Source organism: Myotis myotis, unplaced genomic scaffold (genome assembly GCF_014108235.1).
Source record: "Myotis myotis isolate mMyoMyo1 unplaced genomic scaffold, mMyoMyo1.p scaffold_m19_p_15, whole genome shotgun sequence".
In the NCBI taxonomy this organism is placed as follows: Eukaryota; Metazoa; Chordata; class Mammalia; order Chiroptera; family Vespertilionidae; genus Myotis; species Myotis myotis.
Window position 1 is genome coordinate 20,992,296 of NW_023416319.1, and position 26,037 is coordinate 21,018,332.

At 46.2% G+C, this 26,037-nt stretch overlaps 1 protein-coding gene across 1 annotated transcript; it reads left to right on the forward strand.

Annotated features, from left to right (window-relative positions):
- Positions 1 to 8,079: 8,079 nt before the first annotated feature.
- On the forward strand, positions 8,080 to 25,813 carry LOC118669922 (sodium-dependent serotonin transporter-like). The gene is given in 15 exon segments (XM_036336489.1): positions 8,080 to 8,213; positions 8,719 to 8,743; positions 8,746 to 9,181; positions 11,280 to 11,414; positions 11,828 to 12,047; positions 12,807 to 12,945; positions 13,504 to 13,638; positions 13,990 to 14,093; positions 15,319 to 15,446; positions 15,698 to 15,810; positions 16,493 to 16,624; positions 17,671 to 17,770; positions 19,230 to 19,330; positions 21,811 to 21,978; positions 24,701 to 25,813. Coding segments are annotated over 15 exon segments (2,145 nt in total). The 3' UTR covers positions 24,776 to 25,813.
- The last annotated feature ends 224 nt before the right edge of the window (positions 25,814 to 26,037 follow it).

The following is a 26,037-nucleotide window of genomic DNA, read 5'->3' on the forward strand; positions in this document are numbered from 1 at the left end:
CTTACATCTCCTCCTTCGATGGTAATTTATAGAAATAGGTGAAAAACCACCATTCTCCAGAGCATTATCTCAATGGAACCGTACAACCAATGGGTCCCGGCTGCCTGTCACTACCTGAGCCAATTAAGTAGAGACATGAGCGTTTATTCCAATAATGCAGACAGTATGGGAGAGCAGCAGCTCATCCACAAAAATCTGCTCTGCACCCCACCATAAGCCAGCTGCTTACATTGGGTAGGAGGACAAAGATTACATGGGGAAGTAGGCAAAAGGGATATGCCGAATGGGCAGCTTACACGCATGCAAAGGGCTGGGGGTCTTCAAAGGGCTGGTGATCCTGGTTTCTGCAATAAAGTTGTTAATCGTTTCAAGATAATCTGCATTTCCAGGTGCAACTCCCAGCCAGGTCAGAATGTACCTTCCTTAATTAAAACAATCACAGTTAATGGAGCATGATTAGTATTTCTATAATTATAGCTGGTCCCCAATATTCTATTTCTGTCCCTGTCATTTCCCCACTGCTATTTTTATCGTTATATCTATGAAATTAGTTTTAGATGAAAAATCTCATCCTGCTGGACTGCATTTTCTTCTGCCTTGAAAGCAGTTCTTGGGGATGGAATACAGCGAATGCAGGATCTAAAAAGAGGAAGACATTAAATACAGCAGCAAGCTATCAGACTACAAAAAAATAAACAGGAGAAAAACTAAAAAGAAATTCCTGCAACCCAGTTAGGTTGGATAAGTCAATTCCAAAAAAAACCCTTCTCATTGTTTTACCTTGGAGATGGTTTCCCTAATTTGTTGAATGTTGCTTTCTATTAATTGAGAATTGTCAGAAAGATTAAAACAGCACATTCCTTCAGATTCCTCACAACCGTGGTAATGCCACAACAACAAATAACCTATTGCTGCTCATTTCTCTAGAACTGCCTCCCTGACCTGGTTCAGCTCTTGATTTATCCCACGTGTAGCCCTGAAAGTGGCATTCAGGGCTTTTACCATGCCACAAGCGAACCAGGTCACTTCCACATTAAGGGAGCCTACCATCACCAGCATTAAAAAAATGGCTAAAGCAATAATTCAGCAGGGCTCCACAGGGGGAGGTCGTCTCTGCAGTCTGGTGCCATGGCTATGAGAAGGTCTCTTTTGGTTTGGACCCTGAGGTGTTTTGGGGGCATAAAGACTGTCAGTCGTCCTAAGGAGCAAAGCCCCCTGTTCCTCCTGTTGGCAGGGATATATATGAATAAACAGTTATCCCACATTTCAGAGACCAATCAGCCTGCAGCTTAGTATGTCCATTACTATAAGGGAAGGAGAAATGATGAGAACAATTCATACTGTAGTTATTAGATACTTAAAGACAATAAATAGAACACCTGCTAAAAAGTCAGACATTCACCACAGAAAGTTACTGCGGCAACATTTAGAGCAGCGGTTCTCAACCTGTGGGTCGCGACCCCTTTGGGGATCGAATGACCCTTTCACAGGGGTCGCCTAAGACCATCGGAAAACACATATATAATTACATATTGTTTTTGTGATTAATCACTATGCTTTAATTATGTTCAATTTGTAACAATGAAAATACATCCTGCATATCAGATATTTACATGACGATTCATAACAGTAGCAAAATTACAGTTATGAAGTAGCAACGAAAATAATTTTATGGTTGGGGGTCACCACAACATGAGGAACTGTACTAAAGGATCGCGGCATTAGGCAGGTTGAGAACCACTGCTTTAGAGAAAACATCCCTGCCCAAAACGAATAGAATCCTATATAATAAAAGCCCAGGGACCTAAAAGCAGCACGACCAGAACAACTGGAACAATTGGGGCCCCTTGCCCTGGCCTGCCCCACCCCCGATCGGCCCCCATGGGGGTGGGCGGACTGGACCCCATCAGTGCACGAATTTGTGCACCAGGCCTCTAGTAATTCTATAAATTAGCAATAGGTGTCCCAATGCCTATTAGGCAAAATGTAAAGGTCCGTTCTACATAGGTTCCTCCACTGCCAGCTTTAGAGCAGTTGGAGTGGAGAGATGCATGTCTCAGGGTCTCGTCCACGTCTCCTCTGGTTGGCCCTTCGTCCATGCTCTGCTTGTGTCTGTCTAACTGCCTACCACATCCCCCATCAAGGACCTTGACTCTGAATTCTTCCATGGAAAAGGGGTATAGGCTCTCTTAAGAAAATGCTTCATGCTGAGGAGGGACAGAAGTTTTCTTTCGGAGTCAAGAGATCCTTGCTCTCTGTCAGAGGGACAATGAAGCCTGGACACAGAAGGAGGTGGCAGTGGTGTCTAGAGAAGGTAATCCCTAAGTGTGAGTAGGGCTTGTAACCTGGGGGAGATAAACTGTTATAAAATTTAGTATTATTGGGCAAAAGTTAGGAGAGCAAGAATTACGACAAATGGTCTGGTGGAAGGGAAAAACATTTCAGTTCTAATAATTCCCCACTGAAACAAAATTCCCCACCCCCCCGAAAACCACCCTCATTTTTATTAGAGACAAATTAAGACTAATTTATTTACAATTTAGCCTGATTATTTGCATGAACACAATAAGAATAATAGCTGATCATATAGGCTTTTAATATATATTCCATACTTTGCTGGAATCTCATGATCAAGCTTTAATTAGCCCCACAGAGCAAAGAAGCTGAACCATGTAGCTGCCATCAGGTTTGCCTGCGATGCCCATAGACTTCGGTGAATTCCTCAGGTTGAGGTCCCTAATGATGTCTTGAAGTTCCTTCCTTGCCATCTCTCAGGAAAGCAACCTTTCTTCCAACCTTCGTTCATGGAAAGACTGCCATGAACCACATGACCAAGCAAGGTACCAGGCTTTCTCCAAGGCGCTCTTATTGGCTTCATTCCTTACAATCATGTGTAGGCATTTAACTATCACTGAAAAGCTTTATCATAAACCCTTCATTTTGTTAGGGGCAGAAATAGAATATTGGGGACCAACTACAATTATAAGAAATATTAATCATGATGGTTCTGTTCTGATTAGAGAAAGCATATTCTAACTTGGCTGAGAGTTGTACGTCCTGGGACATGGGAGCTGACATTGGAATGTAGTCATCCTCCTTTACCAAGAACAGCTTATCATTATGAAAAGATTTACAATCTCGTGGCTGAAACCATCTAGTCCTACCACCCCCAGCCCCTATTACCTGTAATCTGGTCCTGGGGCACCTGGAGGCGCCAGCCTTCTGCGACCACTCCCCGAGCCCGCATGACTTGTAACCTGTAATGATAATACCGTGCCTACTTTCCCATGCCTGTAATTCCTACTTTCCCACGTAATCTTTGTCCTTCTACCCAATATAAGCAACTGGCTTATAGGGAGAGGAGAGCAGATTTCTGTGGATGGCCTGCTGCTCTCCCACACTGCCGGGATTATTGGAATAAACGCTCATCTGTTATTCAACCATGTCTCTGCTCAATTGGCTGAAGTAGTGACATGCAGCCGGGACCCCTTGGTTGTCCGGTTACATAACCTGGCGACTCTGGTGGCATGTAAGCGAGGGACTACTCTGGGTGAGTATCAGGGATCTCACTCGCTGCCTGGACTGGGGTTCCTGGGGCTGAGGCCTGGACTTTTTTATTCAAAGCACTGCCAGGAATTTTTCTGTTTTGAATCCCAGCTGCAGCCTCGTCTCACCTAAGATATAAGTTGAATCAAGCATTTCTGTATGACAGGAGGAGGAATCAGGTGAGCCTGACCAGGTCCTGGTGGCAAGGGACCTCCAGCAGTCCTTGCCTGGTCCCTGAGCCCTTAGTCTGATCCACTCTGGGACGAGATACATTGCTCTGCTTCAGTAGTGTTTTAAACGCAGGGCATTCTGAGGTTTCTGTGGCTGGACAGACAAGGAGCATGGTATGAAGCTCTTGTTTATGGGTTGTGCGCACCTATAAATGTTGTACATAGAGTGTCCCTGTTGATTGTTGTTTTGTGTCTCTTTGTTGTTTGGTTTAACTTATTTAAAGATGGGGGCATATCCCACTTTGCTGTGGGGTCCCAGCTGCTTGTGGCAGACTGAACCCATGGCAGGGATTGCAGGAACGTCCCAGCAGCTGCCAAGTTCTTAATCTTGGGGACCCTCCTTGCTCTCCCTCTCAAGGCATCAGCTGCCTGAAATTCTTAGCTAGTGAGAGTTTTGTCTGTCTGTAATGTAAATTGGTTAAGGATGTTCCTTGCTTGCTTTCTAATCTTTTGAGGACTTGGTTTACTCTTCACCGTTTTATGAACACAGGGAATCCTCTGTGTCTGCTGTTTGGGCTTTGGGCCACTCAGAACCAAAGGCCATTTGCTGTTCTGGGTTAGTGTAAAATAAGATTCTAAGGCTCATGTCCCAGTCCCTCCTTTTGGGAGCACTCACCTATTTACTTTAGGGGTTGTTTTTGTTCCTATTTTGAAATAGGATAAGATCTCTTTTTTTACACAAAATTTCATGTTGTTACAGTCTACTCAGAAAGACAAGTATGGGAAATAAACCTTCTAAACCCCCCAAAGTTTTTCTCCTAGAAGGGCCAGATCTGCAGAAGTGCCCTCAGGCAGGGGCCACTCCCACTTTGTAAAGAAAAAAAAAGTATTTGGTAACAAAACATTGGAGTTATACTAGTTTAAATAGTAGAAATTATTAAATATCTAGGTATTTTGAAATAAGTTGATACTGAAATATTAATTAACCTGAGTTTGCCTAGTTTTGATCTCTTATTACAGAAAAGCCCAGTGTGAGTTTCTGTGAACGAGGTTTTGTGTGTTGGCTTTAAGAGGGTGCCTGTGTCTGTGGTAGACTCTGTCTCTCCCTGCCAGACGGGATCCCTGCTGAAGTTCACAGCCAGATGTTATACGTGCGCTTCTTCCCAGCTCTGGTGCGCTGGGCTTGGGATCCTGGTTTGAAGATGAGACCCCACACTTCTTGGGGGAATTTTGCAACTGAGATATCTCTCCCGAATCTCAGCCACCAGCATCTCTGCCCTTCCTATGAGTCTCGATGTGGCTTCTTTCTGTAAATCCTTGCTTATAAGACTTCTCTTCAGCTAGTCTTCAGTTGGTTATTCAGGTTGATTGCTCTATCTTTGAGTTATAATTCCAGTTTGATCCTGGGAGGAGGTGAGTGTGACATCCAACTACTCTGCCACCATCTTGGACAAAAATACCTTTTTTTAAAAAAAAAATGCTTTCAAGAGAGCATTCTCAGAAACCAATGTTAACAAGCCTTAGTACTATATTCCTGGGCCAGCTTGCTCTAATCATTGCTATCTGCTGGTCTCGGTAGAAATAGCTCAAAAGTGCTCTGTAAAGTCAGGAACAAGGGAAAGGAGTCGGGATTCACAGGCAGGACCCTGCAGGCAGAAGGGCGCCTAGGCCAAGCCATCTGCTCTTAGCCAACCCAATGAGTTATCAGGAGGGATTTTCTTCTCATTGGGAGAGGCCTAGCAGTAAGTTGAAGAAAATATGTGGGGGGGAAATATGCATCTTTATCAATTTGGGGTTTCAAGTAGTTGTAACATATGTGTTTATACCCGAGTTCCTATGGTCAGGAGTGGGAGCACAATAGGAGAGCCTCAGAAAGCAGAGCTGGATGAAGAGACCAACCTCTGGGAAGACCAACCTCTGAGTCGGCTGAGGGACGCTCTTAACATGTTTTCTTATGACTTGGGCCATTTCAGCCTGTTGATCATTATTTTAACTGCTGGGGATATTTCAGGAAACAATGTAATGCTCAGAACAAAAATAGAGAGTAGTGTGTATTCTTTTAGGAGCTGCTCATGACAGTTGCCAAGAAATCAAGATCAGATAGTCCAGAGGCATGATTCAGTGGTTGAGTATCGACTTATGAACCAGGAGGTCACGATTCGATTAGTGGTCAGGGCACATGCTCAGGTTGTGGGCTCGATCCCCAGTGTGGGGTGTGCAGGAGGCAGCCAATCAATGATTCTCTCTCATCATTGATGTTTCTATCTCTCACCCTCACCCTTCCTCTCTGAAATCAATAAAAATACATTTTATAAAAAGAGAGAAAAGATCAGATAAATGCCTTGGGGGCCAAGGCCCTGAAGACCCTGAAGACACATGGCCCTCAAAAAGTCCACCAACACATACATTTTTCAACTTCCCTGCAGAGTGCTCCAAAGGAGAAAGCCCATGAAATCTAGAACAAATCATTTGACTCCTACAGCAGGAAGGGGATGAGTCATTAGTATGGCTGCCAGTAAATGTTTTTCCCCTACCAATGTATTCTCAGAAAAGGATGAAGTTTCACTCCCATTGACCAGGGTGGCCATGCTGGAGAAAGGTTGGGTGATACTCTTTAAAGTTTATTTTAAATGAGAGGAATGTTGCAGTTCTAAAGATAAGAAGAAGTATATTTTGAGTAAAGTTTTGAAGGTGGAGAAAGAAAGATCAGGCTAGGAGGGCCTCAGTCTGGGCGGGTTCCGTCATGGGGTACTATCTGGTTGCATGTTGTAAAGCTCCTTACTTCTGCCATCTGATCTTCCAGTTCTTCAGTGTTTAATGTGGAAAGCATGTTGTTGATATAGAATGGAGGGGAGTACAGAGGCCTTCTTCAAGCAACGCAGCCAGAGATTCCCAAGTTCAGGTTGAATTTAGATGTACACTTAAATATATTGACATTTCACTCTTTCGCTCCCCCTAAAAGAGAGAGAGAGAGAGAGAGAGAGAGAGAGAGAGAGAGAGAGAGAGAGAGAGCGCTTTCTTAGCCTCATAGTTATTTATGGTGGATGAGAGAATGTGTAGTTATTTCAAAAGTTCATCAGTTTAGTTGAGGTCCCAGGGAACAGGAAGAGGCTGGACAGCAGCCTGAACATGATAAGAATGGGGGTTTTATTTAGATCACTCTTTGTCAGAAATTTGTATTCTCCTATGAGTGGTATTTGTGTCATTGAGCCCAGGGTAAGGTCAGGGGTGGGGACCAAAGAGCCAGATAAGGTAGAAACCAGTGCACCTACCCCACCCCTTACGTACATACACCCTCTACTTCCATAGAACTGGTTTCCTTTTTGTTGCTATAATATTTTTGGCAACAATCAATCCCTTTAGAATTTTTATTTTCTACTGTACAGAAAAAAAGAACTCAACAAACTTAAAACTACAATTACTTGTGTCTCTGGTGTTCATGTCTAATTCTTGCCATGATATTTGTGTATATAGTCATCAGTGTGAATCTATTACATTGTGTTCTAATTTTTCACTCATTATGTTTTGTCTTTACATTCCCATGTGTGATAGTTATGTTCACTAAAAGTCCCAAATACGTAGGCCACATACCCTGCCATTTTCATTAGCTACCAATTCCTAGCCATCCTCCAGCGGTTGGATTTGCAAAGTTAGGATAAATCTTTGCAGTTTGAATAAGGGTGGCAGCCATCCCTAGCTGTCTTTTCCTAGAAAGGTCTGAGCTAAGCAGACACATGTTTCAACTCCCACGCTGTTTCCGGAGTTGGAAAGGTTCAGGCCCAGAAGAAGTGAAATTAGCTGGAAGGTTTTGGTTGCTTACTATTTTATAACACGTTATAGGTTTAAAGTCCAAAAGGGCTCGAATTTCTACCCCATGTTTGACGTCTCAGACCTCAATCCAGAGGAGAGCGAGCTGAGCTGACTTTCCTACACCCCGACACACGACAGTGATGTGAAGGCTCCGGGGGCCTGGCCCAGCCCTCTCCACCACGGTGTGTGGGGACAGAGGTATCAGCCATACCGGCATCTGTAGCTGCCAACCTACTTTCTCTGGATCTTCTGGGGTGAATCAGAGGTGCACCCGCTGCCCATATTGCAGAATAACAACTCCCACAGGAGTTGCTGGGAGTGGCAAGAAGAATGAATGGTGAGCAGCAGTGCTGTGGAAGGCCCGGTAGGACCTTAGGGAACATAGAAAGGAGAAGCACAGATGGACCGGACACAGCCAGACGCCAGCTAGAAGCTGCCCAAAGGCTTTTAAGAGCTGAGCGACAGGGAGAGTGAAAAAGTCCAAAGCTCAGGAGCTGCGGGTGCCTCATAAAGGTCGGCCTGTTCACCTCTGTCCTTTACTGTTTTCCTCTTCATGTAAACACCTGTAGTTCCCATAAAATGTCCTTTGAGTGTCCAGCTGAAATGAAAGGACTGTCCTTATCTGCTTGCAGGCCAAAACTGCCTCTTTATTTGTTATTCTTTTCCCAGCACAACATCCAGGACCAAGTGAGTACTCCGGGGAGCTTTGGTGAAGCGAGCCCTCTTCTTACATTCTTCTGCGTTACTGGTAAATTCCAGCATGAGATTCCAGTCCCAAGTAAAGTCAATACTCTGTTCTTAAATAGAGCCTGGGAAGGACCTGGGTGATTTTCTGGGGGGTTTTTGTTTGTTTGTTTTTTTAAAAAAACTTTTTTTAAAAAAATATGTTTTTTTATTGATATTAGAGAGTGAAGAAGGGAAAGGGAGAGAGAGAAACATCGTACATCTGCCTCCACATGCATGCTGACTGGGAATCAAACCTGCAACCTGGGTACTTCATTGTGGTTTGACATCTCATATAGGTTGAAGAGTGTAGTTGATTTTATTGACTCTCGTAGCAAATAGGATGTCTCACATTTAACAGATGCACTTGCAATCCCATTAACCAGTTAGTTTAAGATGTATGATGAGTTAATACCAAAGCCAAGTGAAATGCTTAATTCTATTCTCCTTTCTCTGTGTGCCTTTCCAGCAGAGCTCTCAATCCCATTGACATAGATCGTGCACCAAGAATTCCCCCACAGATCGTGCGCCAAGAATTCAGTTCAGGTTCTTGGCAAATGGGCATCAGCATCATCCATTAGCCAGCAGGATGGAGATCACATCTTTAAATTCTCAGAAGCAGCCATCACTGTGCAAGGATGGAGAAGACTGTCAAGAAAATGGAATTCTACAGAAGGGTGTCCCCACCCCTGGGGATAAGAAGGAGTCCGGCCAGACCTCTAATGGGTACTCAGTGGTTCTGAGCCCCAGTGCAGGAGATGACATTCAGCAATCCATTCCAGCTGCCACCACTGCCCTAGTGGCTGAGGTTCACCAAGAGGAACGGGAGACCTGGGGCAAGAAGATGGATTTCCTCCTGTCGGTCATTGGCTACGCCGTGGACCTGGGCAACGTCTGGCGCTTTCCCTACATATGCTACCAGAATGGAGGGGGTCAGTATCATGGGCCACGAGCAATCTTTTCTGTCTTGCTTAGCCAATATGGGTCTGGGAACATGATTGCTTAGACATAGAAACTTATCTAAAAGATAAATCTCCAGACTAAGTCTGCATGTCGCAGGCTCTCTGAGCTGTGGAGCTGGGTGAACCTCCCAAACCTGACCTCAGCAGATCTTCAGCATCATCCACCAACATTAGTGCTCCCTTCTCCTCCCTGCATTATCCATGCTCCACTTCCACCCAGTGAGATGTGGGGGTTACCAGCTGCACTGTGCTAAGCTACTTCACTCCTGCTGGCAGATTCTGCTCAGAGGAGTCCAGAGAGGGGAGATCTGTGGCAGGAAAAAATGGGTGGTAGCTCTAGAGTCCAGACCCTCCTGGGCCTTTGGACCTGTGTGAGGCCAGAGAAGGGTGTCAGTTTAGGTCCAGAGTCATAAGTCACAGCCTGGGCATGATCCAGAGCTGACCCCAGACAAGCATGACATTCATACCAACCCCAAGCCATGCACAGATGTGTCTCATGTCTCCAACAAAAGGGTTAGGTTTTTGAGGCCAGCGACTATTTCTTGTTCCTCCTTCTACCCCTAACACCTTCAGAGCAGTGAACTTGTCGATTATGAAAAATAGTAGGCATGGGGAAAAAAATAGTAGGCATGGATATGGGAGCCCCAAAGAGGGGAGTGAGTAGGTATGGGACTGACATTGGACTTGCTATCAGAACAGGAAAAGGACAAGAGATGGGAGTCAAATCAGTTGATATTTATTTTGACAGGAGTTCTGGCAACAGATTTGGGAGGGCAGCTAAACTGAGGTTGCGGGGGGCGGGGGGCGGGGGCAGAGGTGGGGGAGTAACTCATTTGTGTCCATTGCTTAACACAGAACTGCCTGTCTTTGCTGCTTTTAAGGGCCATGGTCCATGCAGCTGCAAAAGCAGTTCCTGTTGAGGGGAGGGGAGCTGACTCCCTGCCTGGGAGGAGCAGAACCTTTTCTCCAGCTCGGGAGGACTCACCTTTAGCCTGAGTGTTACTTAAGGTGCTGGGTCACCAGTGCTACACTCATTCCCTATGGTGAAGTCAGGCGAGCAAAAACCCTTTGGACAAATGCCACCAAGAGAACACAACATGGTTCTTATTCTCAACCCAGATTTCCCCAGATTGTAAGTTAGGTGGGGCCTTTCTGAGCAACACTGACTTCAGGCTTCTAGGTTCAAAGCACTTAATGGGAGGGTAAGTTGTCAGGGGAACTCACAGCTCATCCATCCTTTGGGGTAAAACTCAGGCTGCAGGTGAGCGAGCAGCCTTAACTTGGCATTTCCACATTCTGCCTCGGCCATGAGAGACCAGCATCGCCAGACATGCAGCAGCTCCGCCCTTTCTCGGCCTGTGACAAACTACCCTGTTCGGCCACATCTGCCCAAGTGGCTCAGGAGGGAGTGTTCTGGCTCAGTGGAATTAGAGAAAATAGTTTGCTATCGATAATCAATAGTGAACAAAGTTCTAATTCAGTGACTCGTAGATTACTGCAGCTGTTTGTCACAGAGATCTGATCCAAGGTTCCCAAACACCGATCCATGGACTGGTTGCATCAGAAATCCTAGGGAGCTTAAATATTTTTTGTGAGACCCATACCTGGAGCTCCTGCTTCAGGAAGTCTGGGTAGATGTATGTTTTTAAGCCCACCAGTGAGTATGATGGCTGGCTGGGTTTGGGAACCTCAGCTCTCCTCAACCCAGTTATTTGATAGGGGAGCCAATACTCACAGAGGAGATGTGGCCCCAGGACCTCCAGGCAGTTAGAAGTGGAACTAACTGGTCCCAGTGCCTGTTATGTTGACTCCCAAGCCCAGCTTTCTTTTCGTTTGCTCTGCCTCCGCCAAAACCTCACTTGCGCTGTGCAGCTATGTCTGCTGCTACTGGTAAAGCACCAAGACCAGCGGGGCACAGTGTGGGGCCACTCAGCATAAGGGCCATGGTCCATGATGCTGGGCACCAGGTGGCTCTGGGGTTCCCGGAGTGGACCCTGGCGTGCGGATCAGTTGGGCCTTCCTGGGACAGATGAGGGCAGGGAGTAAAATTGTCTTTCATCTGCCTCAGGGGCGTTCCTTATCCCCTACACCATCATGGCCATTTTTGGGGGGATCCCACTCTTCTACATGGAGCTTGCGCTGGGCCAGTACCACCGAAACGGGTGCATTTCAGTATGGAGGAAAATCTGCCCGATTTTCAAAGGTAACCAAAGGCTTGAGTGGGTGGGTTTTCCAAGAAGTGGTGATTTCCATCACTGGGCGGGAGCTGGGGGCCTTCTGGAGTCAGGCCTTCGGTAACCCTGGGAGATAACTTGAGCACAATAATTAAGTTTTGACTCCTCAAGTGGTAGGAGACTATTAAAGGGAGACAGAATAAGTGACCATCCAAGGTAAACTGAATAAAAAAATTTAAAAGCATTAAGAGCACACACACACAATTTCTGAAGCATGTGACCTTGCAAATCCATGTAAGTCATTTTACCACATCGCCACTTTTCCACTGCCTCCCGGAGAGGCAGCCCCCCTCTCCCCCATGGCAGTGCCCTCCAATGCCCTGTTCCGTCTTTCACTGTTGGGCTGCCTTTTACACTTGGCCTCCCTCACCCTCTGTCCCAGGGATTGGTTACACCACCTGCATCATTGCCCTTTATACCGCCTTCTACTACAACACCATCATGGCCTGGGCACTCTACTACCTCATCTCCTCCTTCACCGCCCAGCTGCCCTGGACCAACTGCAAGAACTCCTGGAACACTGCCAACTGCACCAACTACTTCTCAGAGGACAACATCACCTGGACACTCCACTCCACGTCCCCTGCGGAGGAATTTTACACGTAAGTGCCTATAAGTGAGGGGGTGGTTTGTTGAGGGCGGGCCACACCCCTGGGGTTTGGCCCAGGCTGGGTCTGGAGTTGGGGGCTCTACCTTGAGTGCTCCGTAACCTGGCTGTCTGTGCCATCTGGTCCTTTCCAATGTGCCATGCCAGGCAGCTCTGACATGCCCAGAACGATCCCTACTGTCTCATTCCAAAATTCCTCCCCTGCTCCAACCTTCCTTCTTCCTGGGCCCCCTCCCAGCCGGTGTCAGGGAAGCCAAGCCTCTGGCCACTTCAATAGTTTGAATATAGTCACAGAGTGTCTAGTTCCATGTGTTCACTTCCTAAGTGGGATCTACCCTTTGGAAGTAGGGACTAGGGAGTATTCTTTAATGCTGGCTTTTGGCAATGGCAGCCCAAAGAGAGTGCTCGTTTGGGGTGGGGAAGGGGCCTTCTACCCACACATACAAATCCTCATGGCCCTGAAGCCAGTCATGCTGGTCACGTCTCCTGCTTGGTCAGGCCCGAGCCAGGCAAGGAGAGACCGGAAGACTGCCTTGCGGCTGAGCATGTTCCCAGGGGGTTGGTCGCTGAATGTGTTGGTCTCTCCTTCAGGATGGGCAGAGCCCATCCCAGCTCTTGCTGAGGCTTAGTGACCACCTGGGGCTGGCAGCGCCGTGTCCATTCCTCCTCTTGGCACCTCCTGCAGGTGTCGCCAGTTGTGTGCTCAGGTCACTGTCCGTACCATCTCCTGGGCCTTCTGCCTCTTTCCCTCCAGGCGCCACGTCCTGCAGATCCACCGCTCTACGGGACTCGAGGACCTGGGCAGCATCAGCTGGCAGCTTGTCCTCTGCATCATGCTGATCTTCACTGTTATCTACTTTAGCATCTGGAAAGGCGTCAAAACATCTGGCAAGGTGAGGAGACTGACTGCTGATCCAGGCCTGCCAAGCGGCCGGGAGGCTCTCAAATTCAGAACTCGGTAGCCCAGACAGCCATAGACAGAGGGACATTTCCTTCCATACCAGACATATCCCATGATGCTCAACCTCTCTTCACCAAATCTGTTAGAAAGTTCTAGAAATGAGCCAATCCCAAGAACGATTAAATGATTTCTAAAAAATTTCTTTAGCCCCCTGTTAATGTCATCATTAATAATAGTGGCAATAACTTATTGAAACCCCTCGTGGACCATGTCCAGTGCTTTATACACACTGGCTATTGATCGTTTCCTGCTACACACTTCACCCGCTTACAGGTGGGGAGTGCGTTTGGGGGTAGTAAGTACCAGCAAGCGGTGGATCAGATCCCTGGCTGATTCCAAACGCTGTGATCTTTCTGCCACACCACCCTGCCTCCTAAAATTACAGGAAAAAAGGAAAAGAAAGAAAGGGAGACCTCCTTTCTTAGGGGTTTTCAAGAATAAAAGACACCAAACAGCCATGTGGGGATAACCTGTGTCTCCTTCCTCACAGGTGGTGTGGGTGACAGCCACCTTCCCTTACATCGTCCTTGTGGTCCTGCTAGTGAGGGGGGCCACCCTCCCTGGAGCCTGGAGGGGTGTTCTCTTCTACTTGAAACCAAACTGGCAGAAACTCCTGGAGACAGAGGTAAGATGATGAGGAAAACGGTGTGCACCTATCTGTCATTTTACCAAGTGAAGCTAGTCCTCCAAATAGGATAATAGCAACAAGTAAAATTTGGGTTCAATGGCAAGTTTGCAATGATGCTTTCAATCAGAAATACAAGCGTGAAAAGTACAGTCGAGGGCCCTGGATTGGTTTATGCCTACGTGATAAGAAGAGAAATCGCATTTGTTTGCATCTGAGATGTGGCCATCCCTGGAACAAGCCTGGAGAGCTGCTTCTTTGTGTCTGTACACAGCCAAGAGGGTGCTGGCCCTGCTGGCACCTCGTGTTGGCCCAGGTCTCAGCCCTCTCCTTACCTCTGCTGTGTTCCAGGTGTGGGTAGCTGCTGCCTCTCAGATCTTCTTCTCTCTTGGTCCTGGCTTTGGGGTCCTACTGGCTTTTGCTAGCTACAACAAGTTCAACAACAACTGTTATCAGTGAGTATCACGGGCCCTCCAAGCAAAGCTGAAAAGTGGGAGGAACCGATGGCCTCCATCCTGGCTGGGCTCAGGCCATGTTGACACTCTGGCCCTCAGGGGTGCCACAGGTCCCTGACCAATTCACCCCATAGCCAGAGCCTCATCCGGGCCACTCAGGGGTTGAGAGAGGCCCCAGGCCACTTCCACTTTGTGAGAGTCTCTGTATACTAAAAACATTAATTCAGAAATTCTAAAGCAGGTTTACAAAAATTATAACAGACACTAAATGTTTATATTTGACTTATTGTATTTAACAACACAATTATAATGTGATAACTTGTTTATATAGGATGTATCCCCCAAAAATGTATACATACTTTGAATAATTATTAATTCCAATAGGTTAAATCTGAAAAGAAAAACAACCATTAATTGAGCTATTAACAATGTATGTGTATACATTTTTTGGGACATCCTATATATATATATATATACACAAAGGAATGATTGAACTATGTTGAGCAACACAAAATGCCATAATTTTTGTGGCAAATCTTATTTCAGAAATGTTGACAAAACAGAGAGCATTGCACCAATTATGATTTAAATATCACTCATCATCTTTAGAGCGGGCTTTGTTTTAATGCTCTATCACAGATGGCAAGGTGCAGAATCAAATTATGCTATTCATAAGATAATTACAGAACTTGTTTTTTTGTGTGTGTGTTTTTTTAAATGAATTTACATACAACCCAAGAGATATGGCCTTGCGTTAGGACACCAGCCAGAATTCCGATGATGAGCTCTTCTGTTAAAAGTGTCAGGATATCACCGTGGCAGCCTTGTAACCTCATTTGCACGTAGTGTCAAAAGTCTAAATCTGAGGACTTCACAAATGTGAGGCCAAGGTCCCCTTCTGGCTCCCACTCCAGCCCAGACCCCACTTCAGAGCAGCCGTGTTTGATACCGAGGGGTGGACGCTGTGCTGGTTCGCAACAGGACTGCATTTGAAACCCACCCCAAAGCTGCGGTCCTCCCTGCCATGTGTGCCGACCATGGCAGCTTGTGCTCCGAGGCTGATCCCAGCAGCCTGGAGGCCGGGCGCTGGGAGTGGGGGAGGGGACACCAGCACAGGCTTGAAGTCCCTGTTGCGCAGCCTGCTCACCCTTGCCACAGCTGGAGGCAGATGCTCCTCAGACTCCTGACTTGGAAACGCCTCAGCCCCTTGGGTTTTCTGCTCCAGAGACGCCCTGGTGACCAGTGCGGTGAACTGCATGACCAGCTTGCTCTCGGGGTTTGTCATTTTCACGGTGCTTGGATATATGGCTGAGATGAGGAAGGAAGATGTGTCCGAGGTGGCCAAGGATGCGGGTAGGACCTTTGTTCTGTTTAGGTCCATCCCTCCCGATGAACTGCTTTGCTGCTCCTTGGATCTTTTCAGTATCTAACTTTTGAGTGATTTCTAAATGTTTCTTTTAAAATTTCCAAAGATTTTAGAGAAATTTAATGCCTCGGGGAGCTCAACCCTTTCCAGGCCATGGTGGGAATGGGGCGGCTCCCTTGTACCCAGTACTGGGGCCTTGACCACACTGTGGGCTTCTCCTCTCTCCCCTCTGTCTCAGGCCCCACTCTCCTCTTCATCGCATACGCAGAAGCCATCGCCAACATGCCGGCGTCCACATTCTTTGCCATCATCTTCTTCTTGATGTTAATCACACTGGGCTTGGATAGCACAGTGAGTGAATGGGGAGGGAAATCTGGCTCTGGGCAGGCAGAACAGGAGGGGGGAAAGGAGGGGAGGAGGAAGGGGAGGGGAAGGAAGAAGTTGTACCCATTCCCTTCCATCCTGGCCTGCTTTCCCCACCTCCCCCCACCCCAGGGGCTCCCCCAGCCCATTGTTCAATCCTCATCAACTGTGCTTATCATCCTCCAGTATCCTAGAGAGTCATTAATGGGGTGACTGTGTGTATGTACACAAGCACAGGCCAAGGGCTCAGCATATGTAAACTGTTATTACTGTCCACTGTCCCTTGACCAGATGGCAGCAGCTTGACCAGATGGCCAAGGCAAGGTCCCTCTGTGTCTCAGTGCCCTGCCACCCAACATTCAGCTTGATGCTCTGCACTTGGCTTTGAGCTGGCTTTTCAGGTGGAACTAAAGGCTCCCCAAGAGACCTCACATAAAAAGTCCTGTCCATATGCTATATTTTCTTTCCTTCATGTCCTTTTCGATGGGTTCTAAGTGAGAGTGTAAACAGAAAAATATGCTTCCAGGGAGGGCTGACGAACAGGGGGAAGTGGTCATGACCAGCTTGGCTGGTCACTCGGCAGTCTTCATCTCTCCCTCCTGTTTGCTGTCCTAGAAGGTACCAGATTTGTCCCAAAGCCTCCCTGTGACCATCTGTGTGTGTGTCTCAGTTTGCAGGCTTGGAGGCGGTGGTCACCGGTGTGCTGGATGAGTTTCCCCACATCTGGTCCAAGCGCCGGGAGTTGTTTGTGCTTGGTGTGGTCATTACCTGCTTCTTTGGGTCCCTGGCCACCCTGACCTTTGTGAGTACCACGACCCTCAGCTTTGAGGCAGCCTCCCCAGAGGCAACAGAACACTACATGAAGCCGTTCCTTTCCTTCCATCCCACAGGGTGCCCTGGCTTTGGGGCTAAAAGAAGGGCTTATAAAAAGTTGTGACTGCGTATAAAAAGCTTGCCATCAAGGATAAAAAAAAAAAAGCTGGTTCTGGTGGTACCTGTTTGTAGAATCTGTGCTAGTTATCCGGAGGCTCTTCACATTTTACAGACAATCCAATTAGATTTCAGGGTTGGCAGGATATCTTGAGAAAAACTAAGATTTGCTTTTCCGGTTTATTTCCAGTCCTTAGAGCTGCTTTCATGGCAATCATGCCCTCATGTCTTCATATGCGGAACATCTGGAGGCTGGTGTCCCATGTTTGTAATGTCACCTTGTCTCCTCCAGAGAATTCATAATGGTGAAGAAGTGAGACCCTCCCCAGGGTTTGTTTGTTTGTTTGTTGCTAGATGAAGCAAATACTGTACAGCGGGCATTAGATAGAACCCACAGGATCCCGGGCTTGTGTCCTGGCTCAAGGCAGATTTTGCAGATATGCATCTTCAAGCCATGACTCCAAAGTCTGTGGAGCTTCGGTGGATGGTGACATCCTGAGCAGGACCCAAGGGGTTTGTGAGTTAGGACAGAAGGCAGAAGTGTGGCCAAGGTCTCAGTGGGTCTGGTATTGTGGACTCTCCCAGATTCAGTCTTTAGGGACCGGGATTCTCCAAAGTCGAGTACATGGTAGGTGTTTGGTAAATTGAAGAAAGTTGATCAAGACCCTTTTGAGTTAGTCCCTTAGAACTTAGTGGGGAGAGGAGACAAGAAGAGAGTGCTCCCTAGGGAAGAAGAGGTGTCTGAGGGGGCGAAATCTGGCCCAGCCCGAGAAGGCCAGTCCGAGAGATACTTACATTAGGTCCAAGGTGGGTATTTTCCAGAATTATCCTTAGTTAAGAAGCTTCTTTTGGCCCCTATGGTAAAGCAGAGGCAATGCCTCAGAGGGGCCCTAACCAGGGTCCCGATCTCTTTTCCAGGGCGGGGCCTACGTGGTGAAGCTGCTGGAGGAGTACGCCACGGGGCCCGCGGTGCTCACCGTTGCCCTGTTAGAAGCCATTGCCGTGTTTTGGTTCTACGGTAAGATGCTTCCTTCCACCAGCCACTGTCCTTTCTACATCGGCCCGAAGTCCCCAGAATAGAAAAGGTCTGATTTCACTAAAGGGCAGGGCAGTGTGCAAGATGCCACCTCCCTGTAAGATAAGCTCGGCTGAGCACCTTCTTCCAAAACAGGTCACCATCTCCTCAGCACTCTCTACAGCAGGTTGCTCATACCCTTGGGAGGACATTTTTTCTTTCTGAGTTTAAATGTCTACCCAGTGGAGACAGGCTAAAGCGGTTTCCTAATAGTTCAGCCACAGCGGATGCTTAAGATCCTGGCTGGCTCTAAGAGCTGGACACAACACGAGGAACTAGCGCACAGTGAATGCATTTGCAGAGTGGACTATTGTACAGAGTGGCCCTCAATTTAAATTTCGCAAGTAAGAGCTCCCTCCAAGCCCTGTTTAAGAGGCAGAGTTTAAGAGCTTAGTTTCTAGGGAAGAGGCAAGAATGTTCCTGTTTGGATTATCTGCCCTAAAAAAAACTAAACAAAAAACCCCACACAACTCTTCTGGTCCTGGGATGGAATCTGATAAGGATGAAACCAACAGGAACAGAGATAGTGTGCTGACACAGGCCCATTGGCAGGAGTCCCAAGAGCCTCTGGGTGGGATGGGGAGGGCACTGGCAATTGAAGTGAATAAAAGACAGCAGGTTCAGAGATGCCTGTCTTTATCTTTAAAATCAAGAAGTGATTACTTCATTCTGAAATGTATTCATTTTCCTAGTTTCTATGATAGTAAATCAGCATTAGCCTGTTCGTCATTCTGCATAATATGAGGAAGGGGTCCCCATATTTTGAGTTGCATGTGAGTTCAGTTTTTTAAAAAGAAGTCCTCCCCATCTCCTCAGCATTTCAGACAACAAAGTGTGTGCATCACTGTAGACCTGCCCGAGCTATTGCTGGGTGCTCTCAGGGAAGTAAACACAGAGCTACTTCCCTTCTCAATTTCTCACCAGTCAGAGTCTCACTTCTACTTCCATGCCATTTCCTTTATAGAGGAATCTTGATTGTGACCTGGCACGTGAATGGACCATAGTGTGGTTAAAATTTTCTCTTAGAAGTTTCCACTACATGGTTAACATGGTCCAAGTCAGTCTCTGTTGAGCAGGCTCATCATTCCTAGGCAAAATTTAACTTTCTTTTGTACAGTAACAATAAAATAAAATATATGCTGAGATCTTAGAAAGGCAGTGTGGGCACCAAGAGGAGGCTTTCGGTTTCTCCCCGAATGTCCACCTACTCTCCCACTCTGTGTTGCTTGCTATGAAATGAAGTTCTGTGACAAGTCCCCCTGTCCCACTTTCAGACCAGATTGGTGCCCTGAGCCCCTCCTATGAGAAATTTCAGAGCTGCTTCTTCTCTGAGAATCAAGGAATGAGACAGTTCATGTCCTCTTCCTGTCAATCAATCTCTCTCTCTTTCGGATGACTGTAGGCATCACTCAGTTCTGCAGCGATGTGAAGGAAATGCTGGGCTTCAGCCCTGGGTGGTTTTGGAGGATCTGCTGGGTGGCTATCAGCCCTCTGTTTCTTCTGGTGAGTTGTCATTTTCCTCTTCCTTCTGGCCCTGGAGAAAGGTCCATGTAAACACATAAAAAATAAATTTTACTGAAGTGTAACATATATACAGAAAAGGGTACAAATCCTAAGTGTACATCTCAATGAAATTTTATAAATTGAGCACACTTTTGTAGCCAAGACCATACCAAGAAACAGAAACAGGGCCAACACTTCATAAGCCCCTCCTGTGTCCCCTCCCAGTCGCTGTGACCCCCATGGTTAGCCATTCTTCTGACACAGAGTCATCTGGGTCTCAGTCACCTTATCGCTTCACTCCCCTGTTCAGCAATGATGCTGGGGTCCAACCCCAGCAGGTCCAGGGGTCCCCAAAGGTGTGGACGGAGTCGGCGAAGAAGGAATGACACGGAGACAGTGTTCAGTTGATCAGCAGCCTAGCCAGGATCTCTAGCCAAGTTCTGGTCAGGATCTCCAGCCAAGTTCTGGTTAGGACCTCCAGCCAGGTTCTGTGTCCATGTTCTCTTGCTAGGTTCTCCAGCCAGGTTCTCCAGGTTCTCCAGCCAGGTTCTGTAGCCATGTTCCCTCACTAGGTTCTCCAGCCAGGTTCAGTCACCAGGTTCTAATCAGGTTCTCTTGCCATGTTCTATCCAGGTTCTGTAGCCAGGTTCTGTCTCTAGGTTCTTCAGCCATGTTCTCTCACTAGGTTCTGTCTCTAGGTTCTGTGTAGGTTCTGTGTCTAGGTTTCTGTGTAGGTTCTGTGTCTAGGTTCTGTGTCCTGTTGTCTTGTTACATCTGTATTTATACCAGTTGATTCCAATCCTATCACTATTCCAAAGGTTAGGGCGTTTCTTATCTCCATTCCAGGGAGTAAAGATTATGTAGCTTAAGCATGATTGTTCGTAGTTAAAGTGATTAATTACCCGCCTGGCACTTAGTTAAGGGCTTTTATTCCCTCCCTAACTTCAGGGGAAAATCCCTACCTGGGGAAACAACCTTTCTCAGAGAGGTGACCTTGGTTAAAACATAGTGCCAAGAAGGTGAGCAAACATATTAAGAACAGTATGCCATATATGCCAGGTCCCTTGAAACAGCAAGGATGGACCGGCTCCCGGCACAATGATGATAAAGAACATTTATTGAACATTAAGGACCAGGCCTTAGTGCAAAACTTATACACCCATTGCTCTTTTAATCCTCACAATAATTCCTTGAAGTAGTATAGTTCTAATACCCTGTTTTACATTGAAGGAAAATGAGGCTTAGAGACGTTAAGTAAAGGATCCAAAGTTACATGACAAGTAAGAACTGTTCAAGGCCGGGGAAGAGTTTATCCTGAGGCCCTGGGAAGGGTTCCAGTAATATTGTGTCCATTTTTAAAAATATATATATTTCAGAGAGGAAGGGAGAGAGACAGAAACATCAATGAGGAGAATCATGGATTAGCTGCTTCCTGCATGCTCCCTACTGGGGATCGAGCCCAAAACCCAGGCATGTGCCCTGACAGGGAATCAAACCGTGACCTCCTGGTTCATAGGTTGATGCTCAACCACTAAGCCACACCGGCCGGGCAACCACACAAATAATTTACATTATTGTCTTCTTTATGACTATAAAATAATTAAATTAAATCTAGAGCAATAATGATGTTAGCATAGTGGATACTAGGTAAAAACTGATATTTATGCCATCGGTTTCCCTAAAAACCAAACTGAAATAAGAAAACTCAGAGCCTGAATGTTGGAAGCATGACATGGAGTTTTTCTTGGTCAAAATTTTCACAGAATTTTCAAGTAAAGAGTGTATTAAGCTGCGTTTTCCCTCCGTTACTTCTTTCATTGTGAGGGCCGATGGCAGGCAGTCATTCATTGTTGAGAAGCCTCAAGGCACAGCCAGCCTAGTTGAAATCCCAGGCTTAAGGCAGAAAGCAGAGAGTCACGGACTGGGGAGAGGAGGAACACAGACCCAGGAGTCCAAGTCCTCTTCGGGTCTTAAGAACCTTATTATCAGCCCTGGACATAGGTACCTTCCATCTGACCAAAAGCAATCACAGCCGAGGAGTGCAGGAGGAAATGAAAGCAAAGCAAAGAGGAATAGGAAGCCTGAAGTCTGGCAGGGGCTGTGGAGGGGCTGCCCAGCTTATTGCTCCACCGTCTGATTCGAGGAGCCCAAACACTTCTGACAGATGCCAGTCTCTTCCCCTTTGCCCTGAATGGGGAGCTGTGATTCCCTTAAATAACATTCTGAGGCGTTGGCATCCCCACGGTGGAGGTTGAGGTGGGGGTTAGGGGGAATCAAGATAAGCACCTAGCTGTTTTATTTTCACAGAAAATTAGGCACAGAAATCAGTGAATTTTTTATATGAGAGTTCAATCTAAGATATATCATATTTGGGGAATTTCCCGAAAGTATCTTAGCTTTACACTTGGTGTTCGTAGTACCAGAACTATCTCTGGCTGCACAGATGTTATTTTTAATGTTTCTTGGAATTTCTGTTTTAGTTTGTCATTTGCAGTTTTTTGATGAGCCCGCCACAGCTACGACTTTTCCAGTATAATTATCCTCACTGGAGTATCATCCTGGGTTACTGCATCGGAACCTCGTCTTTCATCTGCATCCCCACATATATGACTTACCGGCTGATCATCACTCCAGGGACACTGATGGAGGTGTGTGCGTGCGTGTGCATGTGTGTGTGTTCAGACTGGTTACTGAGGAGAAGGGTTCGCATGTTATGCTCTCTTCACAGGAGGGAAGTCCCCCACATACAACATGCAGACCTCTGATGGCTGCCACTGTCAGGCATTCCCCATAAGCCTCAAATACAACAGCAAAGGAGCGAGCTGGAAACTCAAGAGCACCATAGTGCACAGCGCGGGGTGTGAGTAGCGTCCTAAACTTACCGGATAACTACTTTGCCTCCTGCTTGCCATTAGCGTGGACATCAAATTTGTGGTGTCTGGGGCACTACACACATTTTGATTTAAGTGGAGATCATGGTGGGACATGTCCATGGCCATTTTTTCTAACAGCAATGTAACAAGGGCTATTTTGAAAACCATCACTAAATAAGGATGTTGCAATAACATCATAGTTTTAGCTTAAGCACTAGAGTTTAAAAAAGCAGTTGCCATTATAGCAAGGTTTGTTTCTTTAATTAATAATGGGCTGTAAAATTTTTAATAACAGAACATGACAATTTGTATAAGATTGTGTCTTTTTCCAGGGCATCTTCATGTAGATTATCCCATTTTGTCATCAAAATACCTTGTGAGGTGGGTGGGCAGGTATTATTAGGAGACAAAGGTACGGAGGCTGAGAATTATGCTGCTCAAAATTTCCTTATTTCAGTGACTTGTCCAAGGACACACAGTACAGGGAGGCTCAGAATCCAGGCCTTCAGATTCCTGGGCCAAGGCCCTTTCACTCTAGGTGCAGTTTCTCTTGTGTCCCCCGTTTGCCTTTAAGAGTTTGCTAAGTGTAGACATTGGTGCTAGAGGTTAGGGAAAGATGAGTTGCCATTTTTCATCCTGTGTTGCTAAAGTTAGTAGTCTAGGTCACCTAAAGTCTGAGGGTGGATGCTTTCGCAGGGGATAGTTCAAAGGGGAAGAGTGGTACTTGTGGAAAGCGAGGAGGGATGGTACTCTATAATGAACTGAGAACTGAGATGGGATGGTCCCTGGGCTCTTAGAGACCAATACACTCATCTTCCTAAAACATTTTAAAAGAAACATGAAGCAAGAGAACATGAGGCAATTAAACATCAGCTCTTCTTGAGAACTGAGTTCATTTATTTTTACAAACAGGAAAACTGAATTCTAGGTGAACAGAACTCTGCAAGGAATTACTAAATTCCTTCATCCAAACCCGTTCTGTCACCACCGCATTCCTCCCAAAGGGCCTTGGGCTCTGGTGTTGCTTGAAATACATGCTCAGACCTACCTAGAGTCACTACATTTATATCTTCAGGTTGTCCTTTATGGCAGTCATGATGATCCACTGGTTCTATTGACTCAAACCCAGACGCCAAGGTCAGGGGTGGGAACTCAGGTTAATAAATGTCAATATCCTTTGGTCACAGACTGCACCTCGAATATTTGTCATCTTTCTTGCAAATCCCTCCCATTGGTCATAAGGAAATGCCACCCAAAGGTATATAATTAACAGAGCTCAGATTCATTAATAATAAAGGTGAGGCTGATTGTAGGGCTATTAGTAATAGATCAAGGCAAATTGCCATAGGTCACCAGAGAGGGAATGGTGGGTTATCAGTAAGTATCATGTTATAGCCAGCCAAGGAGGGCTGGGAGGGACAAGACCTAATCAGCTATAGCAAGTTATGCACCTTCTCTGAGCCCTGAGTTTCTTCATCTTTAAAATGTGCTCATTGGACTGGATTAACATTTGCCAAATGTTAGTGTATTTTAAGGAGCAGTAGTTCCATGGGATATCAATAGACCTTATGCTTGGGGAAAAGATTTAGTTTCAAAAGTTTTGGCAAATGCTGGATTAAGGCAAGCGAAATAGGTTTCTTTATTGTGGGACTTCGCAAAAGCCTTACCATGCTGCATGTTTGATCTCTGAGAGGGATAAAGCATGCCATGTTTTTTTTGCCAAGAACATCAAGGGACTATAATTCATCATGAATACCATACTCGATGGTCTGTAACATTTTATCTATGAGGGAGGGAGGCTTCATATGAAATTTTGGTATGGGTAAAAAAAAAAAATGACTAAGAGAAAGGTAAATTGTTTAACTCGTTTGGGCCCTAGCCATACACAAGGTTGGAGTTAGTGGAGTGAGCCACCAACTTGCTCACCTATAATTTGGAGGGTATCCCAGGCACCTGCAGCCTGCAAGTCTCAAGGTTGGAAAATCAGCTTGATTGGGTCATTGACAGAAGCCCCTCCCTGGTGGCTTACACACTGATACTGGTTCCTCATAAGTAAGCATTCAACAGCGACCCATTGCTTAGATTACCACCTGGTAGAAGGCCAGGATCCAGCACTCACTCTTTCCCCCCAAGCCCCATGTGGCCACAGGAAACCTCCTCCTACCAGGAAAAAAAAAAAAGATGCACTTTCCCAGGTTGTCAAAGGCATGTTATAAGCCTTGCAGAGGTTCTATTGAAGGCTTATCATTTTCTCCCATTAGTGATATAATGACTTTCAAAATTAGTTTACAGATGCTTATAGTTCCTGAATATTCAATTTTAATTCCTACTTGAGAATGAATAAATTGGAAATTCCTTTCTTAAGGAAAGTCAAAGAGACTATTCCAATTTACTATTAAATGCCATTCAAACTGTTTTAATATTAATGTTGAAAATTATTTTTTCAGGACTGTTAAGTTACAAGAATGTTTGTAACATCATATTTTCTTCCCAACAGCGTATTACTAAAAGTATCACTCCAGAAAAAACAAGAGAAACTCCCTGTGGGGACATCCACTTGAATGCCGCATAAGACGCTTCAGTGAGAGGAAAGTAGCTTCCCAGCCACCTCTGCCCCCAGTTCTGACAAGTCCCACCTCATCTTCTCCCTCTAAGTGAATGAGTTTCCAGCTAAGCCTGACAATGGAAGGGCCTTCTTCATAGAGACTCAGCCCCAAAAGACGGTGGTGCCCAGATGCTTACAGCCTCCAGCCACTTGTTGCTGTGAGGTCTCCTGGGCAGATTACCATGTTAGACTCTGTGATGCGGCTGAACTGGACTATCTTGGATGCATGAGGGTGTGTATGGAGGTGATGAGAACCACCATATACCAGTTAGGGTTAGGTCTAGAATCAAGTCTGTGGATGTCTCCTGTATCATTTGTTGTTATGATCATTAGTATTGTGGGGGGATAGTAAGAAGCTAGGGAAATTCCTTGACAAGTGGAATAAGGGAAACTGAGACAATTAAGCAAGGCCAAACAATTTGAGCAATTTACAGCCAGCTAATGAATCACAAGGTTTTATCTCCCCTAACCAAGGACACTTAGGAGCAAACTGTTTACACATTCCAGACTGTCCCAGGACAGACCAGCCTCAGTCCCTCTTCCATGACGTTCTTTAACAATAAAAGCAACCAGAAAATAACCCTGACAAGTCAACATATTCAAGGACACACGTGGAAAGCTCATGAATATTCTGTTAAGACCTTCCCCTGAGGCCTCCCCAAGGAGTCACACCTGCCAAAGATAAAAAGCCTCACGACAAAGGACCTACTGTGCACTCTCCCTAGTGCACAGCCATGCCTTTATCTCTGCTGTCTTTCCCCTAAACTCTAAGGGTCCCCGCAAGACTTGCAACCAGGAGGGCAATGGGCAATGGCTGCTCATCCCAGGCTAACCCCCTGAACCTGTCTCCAAGGCCCCCTTTTCTCTGACTTTACAGTGAGCTAATGGCAGGCCCACCTTGGCTCACCTATTTTACTGTGACTTCTATTTCTCAGTGAGCCAAAGCAGTCCTGCCTAGGCTCTCTCCTGTTGCTTCTTCTACCAAAGCCCTTCCTTTGCTGCACTTTCCCAGCTTTAATAAACATATTCTCAAAATCACCTGGACTCATATTGTGAAATCTTTCCTGCACGGAGTCAAGAACCCACATACTACTGGCTGGCCCAAAGCAGACCCACTCCACGCCTAAACCCTGTCTGGGAACAGTATCTGACCCTTGTTTTCTTCTAAAGTTGTCACTGTTCATGGATGCATAGACCATGTAGGAGAAAACAGGAATGCTGTCTTGCTA